This window comes from Mus caroli, chromosome 15 (assembly GCF_900094665.2).
Source record: "Mus caroli chromosome 15, CAROLI_EIJ_v1.1, whole genome shotgun sequence".
In the NCBI taxonomy this organism is placed as follows: domain Eukaryota; kingdom Metazoa; phylum Chordata; class Mammalia; order Rodentia; family Muridae; genus Mus; species Mus caroli.
The window spans coordinates 88,322,363-88,330,250 of record NC_034584.1 but is presented as its reverse complement, the minus strand read 5'-3'; the positions used below and the strand labels follow the sequence as shown (position 1 = coordinate 88,330,250).

The window sequence follows — 7,888 nt, the reverse complement described above, 5'->3', positions numbered from 1 at the left end:
AGTGGGAGCAGTACAATCAATATACAGCAAGGGGGCCTACCATAAGGGAAAGGGTGGTGTTGGAATTGCCCCCTTAAATGCTCCCCCCTCAGACAGCTTGGCCTCAGTTACATGTTTTATTGCCCATTGCAGAGACAATACAAGCACACACACACACTCTCCAAACTCACTATTGGTTCTGTTATACCCTACGTATAGTACTGAAAGAAAATGAGATTTTGTATCTTGTGATTTATGTAAAAGAGTTGTCTATGAGCCCCCGGCCTGGGGCCGAGAACAAAGCAGAACAGACAGGGCTGTTGGTAAGACATTCCTAAGAACAGCTTGATTGTACAAGCAGGGCTATCTTGTCTGGGTCAACACCACCTGGCCGGAACCTCCCCTCTGTCTACAGCCCCTTGACGCCGGGTAAAGTCATACATCAACTGGTTGCTATGTGAACAAAGATAAGCCCCCAGCCCACAGGAACAAAGTCCTGATGCCATTTTGCTAACATGTAATCTTTCTGTTAATGTTTAAATAAGCCAATAGTGTGTCGCTATGCTGAATTCCACACCCCTAAACTCCTTACCCCATAAAAACCCCTAGCTTTTGAGCTTCGTGGCCTACATCCGTTATCTCCTGTGTGAGATACATGTCGGTCCGGAGCTCCGTAAATAAACGTCCTCATGTATTTACATCAAGATGGTCATCTGTTCGTGATTCTTGGGTGCACGCCAAATCGGGAATTGGGTGGGGGTTTCCCCACTAGGTTCTAACAGTACCATGTATGTGAATTGGGGGGGATGGGGACAAGCAAACATCTATTCATTCAAGATAGGACCCCAATAAGAGACAGAAGAATAGATTCCACTCATGTCTACATTGTTGAACCAATGAGTTTAGTTAGGGTTACAGGAGCAGTGGAGAGAGGTTCCTTACAGGAACCTAGGTGAGGAGCTATTTACAGGAGCATGAAGTTCCTACCCAAAATCAAAAGCCAACACTAAGGCTTAAGGCAGCTAAGAGCTGGTCCAAAGCTTTACAGGAGTGGCACACACCTTTAATCCCAACACACACTAGGCAGAGACAGGCAGATTGCTGAGTTCAAGGCCAGCCTGGTGTACAGAGCAAGTTCCAGGACATCCAGGGCTACACAGAGACACCGTGTCTCACTCCCCCCAACCCCCAAACAACCCCATTGTCTCTGTATAGCACAGTGCTGTTTTCCTGAATCTTAAGTTCACTATAGTTTGGTGATATTGTTGTGGAGCATGAGCCCCATACTAGGTGGGCGGGGCCACGTGCTACCATGCAACCATCACTTTGGCTGCAGTGCCAACGCATCTATTAACTAACCAGTACATTGCACTATGCTGCCATGTTAAAGCACGTTTAGGAAAACAAAAACAGATGCAAACAACAGGTAGGTGATGCAGCTCAGTGTCAAAGTGCTTTTCTGGTCTCCAGGTCCACGAGAAGTTAAAAAAAAAAAAAGATGTTTACTTTATTAGTTTTAAGCAGACATCTCTTGTAGCAGCTGTTGAACCTTTCAGAAAGAAAGAGATCAAAAGAACCAGGTTAAGCAGATGTCTTGAAATGGCTACTTAGTAAAGGATAACGCACCACACCCCTCGCTGTGTAGGTGGATTCGGAAGTGAATACCTTTGCAATGTCTGGCCGTCTGTTTTTCTTCTCATGCAGACACTGGCTAGCAGCCGAGTACATAGCTTCCACCGAAGCAGGGTCCGCATCGCTCATCTTCTCATCGGTGTAGTCTTCAATCGTCTTCTCTTCATCTTCAATCTCTTCTTTAATATCCAGCTTGAAAACAATATCAAAACTTGGTTAAACCCTTCAAAGTTAAAGAAATCGGAAGATAAATGTAAATTATTTCGATTTATCTCAGTATTTTTTTTTTGGTAGGCTCATCAGGAATTGTAGCCATACAGGTCAGATGTTACATAAGGAAATGCATACATAGGCACACATTTACAGATTTACTGGCTTTATTCATGTATGAGCCTGCACGGGTGCTTTATAATTCTTGCCTTTCTGCGGTGAGCTAGCTGCTCCCACTCTTGCTGGCAGCGTTTGCCAGCAGGGTCATCGGCTTCTTGATGTGTGTCTGATATTGGAATTCCACCTTATGGATCCAGGCACCCTGTCTTTATCTACAGGGACTCAGATCTGATGAACCGAAAAGAAGGACCGGGAGATCGGGAGATGAATGAGGAGGGGATGGTGTTGTGGGTTGAACGGAAGGTTGAAAGGTGTTTGAAACCTGGATCTGTGTATGTCTGTGTCCTGGTTCCTGGAGTCCATAAATAGACCACGTGTGGGGGGAAAAAAAAAAAGATCTCTGTAGATCTCGGAAGCGGGAGTGCAGTGCTGTGAACAGACTGCTCCTATAGGCTCTTAATGGTTTTTCAATTGGCGGTGCTCGCTGGGAGGCTTGGGAGGCGTGGCCTTGGTGGAGGAAGTGAGTCACTGGAGGCAGACTTTGGGAACTTAAGCCCTTCCTCCATTCCCAAGGTCACTCTATGCTTGGCCTGTGTGGTTTAAGATGCAAGTCATCGGCTTCCTGCTCCTGCAACCATGCCCGCCACTTGCTACTGTATCTCCCTGCCACAAAAGACTCTGAAACTTTAAGTCCCAATGCACCCTTTTTAGCTATATGTTGCCTGGATCATGGTGTTTTATCAGGGCAATAAAACAGTGACTAAGACATTGGGTTAATCCAACTGAGCTCGAACTTCAATGCCAAGTGTATGCATATGTGTGTGTGTGTGTATGTGTATACATATATACACACATCTATATATACATACGTGTATATATATACACACACATATATACATACATATACATACACACACACACACATATACATACATATACATACACACACACACACACACACATATATATATATATATATATATATATATATATACATATATATATATATGAATGAAAGAAAAGAAAAAGACCCAGGAGACAATGTGACCACCAGCAGTGGAGACCACAGTGACAGGTCTATAAGCCAAAGCTACAAGAAGCCACTAGAACCCATAAGAGGCAGGGAATCGTCTTCCCTGGGCCCTCAAGAGGGTCTTGACTTTTGACTTTGGACTTCTACCAAGAGATTATATTTCTTTTACTTTAAGAGACCCGGTTTGTGACCCGGGTGTGGTGGCGCACGCCTTTAATCCCAGCACTTGGAAGGCAGAGGCAGGCAGATTTCTGAATTCGAGGCCAGCCTGATCTACAGAGTGAGTTCCAGGACAGCCAGGACTACACAGAGAAACCTTGTCTCGAAAAACAAAACAAAACAGAGAGAGAGACCCGGTTTGTATATTTTATATATTTTGTAGTAAATCAAAGAACGTGTATTGAAAGAAAGGATTATGAGTGAGGGGTGATATGTACCATTCCAAAACTCTTCCAAAAGGGATGGATTGTGAAACCACACAGACAATGGTGAGAAGGCTGCCTGACAGAGTGCTCTTAGCTGGGTTTCCGTTACAGTCTTAGGGCTTTCTAACCATGCTGCACTCAAAGGTACAATGTTTCCTGATTTGTCTACTTTCGCTATTAAATGATGCTGGGCAAACTTGTGAGTCACAGAGATCCCGTGTTTCGTTCTGATTTGAGCCAAAGTGGTGGCTTTTACACATTCTGAAGGGGAGAGTGGTCTAGGCAGCTGTAAGTAGGCCTTTCTATAGGCAAGCCTGCCTAAAACAGAAGCCCAGTTTGGTGAGGCAAGGGTTATCACCCCAATCCTGTATCTCTCCTCTTGTCCTGAGAGGTTCTGCTTGTTTTGCTTTTTTGGTATTCGGGATCCAGTGGAGGGACTTGTGCAAGCCAGGCAAGAGTTCTACCAACCAGTCCACACCTCTAAATACTTCCTATAAGAAAACAATTTTACATTTATTTATTCATTTGGGGATGGGTGGGAGGTCAGAGGACGACTTGAAAGAATCAGTTCTCAGATCAAAAGACTGAACTCAGGCTAGTTGGTAGCACCTTTATGCACTGAACATCTCACTGGCCTCTGCATTTCCCATGTTTATGGTCTTAATCCAGTCCCCACCCCGAACTTTATTTATGTCCTTATATGAATAGCTCAAACATGAACATCTCCGGTTCAGGCTTCTCTCTTGACCTCCAGCAATGAATGGGACAGAGAATTTTATATTTCTGGTTAATGTAATACTTAACTTTTTGATTTGCCATTTAAAAAAAAATTGAATACCACGAGAATATTCATAAATATCTTCCAATGTATATATATATGTATATATATATACATATATATATATGTATATATATACATGTGTAATATATATATGTATATATACATATGTAATATATATATACACGTGTAATATATATATACATATATATTACATATATATACATATGTTATATATATATACACATGTAATATATATATATTACATACATGATTTTAACATTACACTCCCAGCAGACCATGGGCGTCTTTGTTTTAGGGTGGACATTGGTAACAGTCTCACATACTACAGTTTACTCAGGTTAGTGTTCACACTAAGACTTTGGCTGTCATTTCGAAGTTCTATTTTAATTGTCCGTTTGTATCTGTGTGTGTCTTTATGTGGGCATGTGCACAAGTGTGCAGGTGCCTGTGGAGGTCATGGGTGTCCGCCCCTGGAGCTGGGGTGACAGGCAGTTGCATGACACCTAACATGTGTGCTGGGAACTAAACTGTGGCCTCTGGTAAAACCCTGTGAGCTCCTGGCTGCTGAGCGAGCCATGTCTTCAGCTCTGGTGCCAAGACTGAACAAGAAAGTCAAACCTTCTGATGGTCTACCCTAATTCTGGGACACGATCTAGTATATATCTACTGTCTGAATTGTTCATACTCTTCTGCTCTATTAGGGCCTGTGAATAAATTAGAATAAAAGGAATACAGTTGTTAATTTTGAGAAACATTTATATATGATATGTATCTTTAGATATTTTTATAGACATATATATGTGACACAGCATATTTTATCTGTAGTTTACTTACCATTTAACTCATCTACTTACAAATTATCAATCGAATGTTCAGTGTACAAATTAGAAGTGGGAAATGGTAGTGCAGGAGGGGAGTGTTTTAACTCTGCAAGTCAAACTCTCCACAGTGAAATAAAGAGCTTCTACTGGCATTTATATTCATATGCAGATGCAAACAGAAGCTATGTTCCCCCCCACCCCCTGCCCCATGACTTCCAAGTAGTCTCACTACCCAGGGCCCGTACACTACAGATTGTAATAAACTGGAAAGTAATAAACTACAGCTTTCTTCTCCTTTTGCCCACAAAGACACTGGGACAAAGACTGTTTGAATGACCTTTTCAGCTTCACAAATACAGCCCGGTAAACCCAAGGTTGGAAATATATCACGCTCTGTCAGTGTGTCAGTCCACGGAGCCAGTATTCTGTCAGAAAATGCTATTCCTGTGTGCCGGAGTTACCCACATGTATCTAAGACCATAAAGGCAAGAGAGGAGCAGACAGGCAAAAAGGAGTTACTAACCAGTAGTTGAGGTTCACGGTTTTCATCCACAGCCGCCAGTCCGGTTATCAGCTCCAACAGAACCTAGGAAGGCAAATGGATCCATTAGCAAAACACTGGAGACATCAGCAGAGATTAAAGGGCACGTGGACTGAGCCCAGGGATTTAAACCTGCGAAGGGAGGCTTTCTTGGGCTAACCAGTGGCCTGGAGCACTGATGCTGATAGGATATAAGGACCAAAGAAGCTCCACTCAACATCTGTCCTGGGAGCTCTGTGCTCTAGGCCTTTTTTGTTTGTTTGTTTGTTTGTTTGTTTGTGAGACAGGGTTTCTCTGTGTAGCCCTGGCTGTCCTGGAACTCACTCTGTAGACCAGGCTGGCCTCGAACTCAGAAATCCGCCTGCCTCTGCCTGCTGAGTGCTGGGATTAAAGGCGTGCGCCACCATGCCTGGCATGCTCTATGTCTTACAGGGCCCGCGGGAGAATCATATTTTCTAAGCAGTAGCCACATTCTACAACCCCACGCCTTACTATTAGGTGGAGTAACGTTCCCACAAACGAAACCTATTTGGAGAACAAAGATGAAGAGAAAGCCTCATTAATCTTACCCCGCATTCTTTGCCTCTGGTTGTTAGATGATAAAATGACAGAAAAGGGAAGAGAAAAGAGATCCACGTTAGGTGACGATTGAGTTTGTGCGCGGGCTCAGCTTAAGGTTCCTTTGGATTCACGGTGAGACAGTGTTTTCTTGCACTCATTAAAAAAGAAATCCACTCAAACATTTTACATATTGGGGATCACTCAGAAACCTTCTGGTGTCACCAGAGGCTAGTGTGAATAGTTTATATATTTATATAGGAGAGGAAAAAAAGAGACGCATGCACTAAAATATTCGAATTTAAATCACAGTATAAAAAGAATGATCATTGGTTGGCAGGATGGCTTAGCAAAGTAAAGGCTCTTGCCACCAAGCCTGGCGACCTGCGTCTGATCTCTGGAACCAACATGGTGGATGGAGAGAACTGGCTCCCGAAAGCTACCCTCCCTCCGGCTCTTGGCGTGCATATGCTGTGGCATGTGCATGTACACACACTATAAAATATGCGCCAAACAATAAAGACAGTGATCACGTACCACGCCGAAGCTGTAGATGTCAGATTTGGGTGTTATTTCTCCCCGCAAAGCTTCTGGTGCCATATAAGCCGTTGTGCCCACGATGCGGCTGGTCATGACCGTCTGTGCTAGCCTTGCCGAAGCCCGTGCAAGCCCAAAGTCAGATATTTTGGCAGTAAAGTCTTTGTCTAGTAAGATATTTGCACTGGAAAAGAAATTAAAATTGAAGGTGGAAAACATTCTTCTTACCTAGGATGTCCAATAGGTTCTTAGGAAGAGGTATATAATGTGATATATATATATATATATATATATATTTATATAAATATATATACACATATGTATATATATCATACATTCCACATACTATATATTATATATTATATACACACATGTCACATTGTGTGTCATTTTATATGTGCAGTAGAGAAGACTGAAATATATTCAAATCAGTCAATTATTCAGATGACAGCAAGAGAAAAATAATTGTTCTCCTTTCTTATCTTGGAGCTGTTGAAGGGAATAAAGACATAATAAAATTTCCTCTTAAGGGAGGTACATTTTCAGCATGCCAAGGATAGCTATTTACTAGTAACAGCACACAAAGCCTTCCGAATGGCACTTTCTCTTAAAAAAATTTTTTTAGTGGTTCTGGTGACCAAGTACCCCACAGTTCACTGAAGCTAGGCAGTGGCTTTACTACCGAGCGATATTCTTAAGTCAAAAGCACCATTTGGGGGAAGTAATTTAATTTCCACTGGGGGTATATTTGGACATCTTATGTAGTACACCATGGTAGTTCAGTCTTGTCCACAGTGTGTAAGAGTCCCGTGGGACTTGGAACATGTCAGCCTCTACATGTCACCGGCCATTTGTATGTGCTGGGAGTCTGTGTTCTCACAGCTACACAGGCTAAGACAGCCTATAGTTCTACTGAGCTGAGGAGGATGCAGAAGCCATGGCTCAGCCTTGTTTAATGGCGCCCGTGTCTCCCCTCCTGACCTCCTTGCCTTGTATCCACCACTCTTGTATTCCCAAGTTCCCTGAGATAGGTCTCTAGAAATGCGTGAGAGCATGGGATATTTGTCTTTCTGTGTCAGGGTTTGAGATGAGTCTCAGGTAACTTTGTTTGTTTGTTTGTTTGTTTGTTTGTTTTTATTTTTGTCTTTTTCGAGACAGGGTTTCTCTGTGTAGCCCTGGCTGTCCTGGAACTCACTCTGTAGACCAGGCTGGCCTCGAACTCAGAAATCC

The 7,888-nt window shown here is 42.9% G+C and overlaps 1 protein-coding gene across 2 annotated transcripts in view; it reads right to left on the bottom strand.

Annotated features, from left to right (window-relative positions):
• Positions 1-843: 843 nt before the first annotated feature.
• The window catches only part of Irak4 (interleukin 1 receptor associated kinase 4), a 26,109-nt gene continuing 19,064 nt past the window's right edge, over positions 844-7,888 (bottom strand). For both annotated transcript variants that reach the window (XM_021183725.2, XM_029469445.1), the window contains exons 9-12: positions 6,659-6,842; positions 5,546-5,608; positions 1,645-1,803; positions 844-1,528 (exon numbers count right to left, since the gene is read on the bottom strand). In XM_021183725.2, the coding sequence (XP_021039384.1) occupies positions 1,496-1,528; positions 1,645-1,803; positions 5,546-5,608; positions 6,659-6,842 (439 nt within the window). In that variant the 3' untranslated portion in view covers positions 844-1,495. The remainder of the gene's footprint in view (positions 1,529-1,644; positions 1,804-5,545; positions 5,609-6,658; positions 6,843-7,888) is intronic.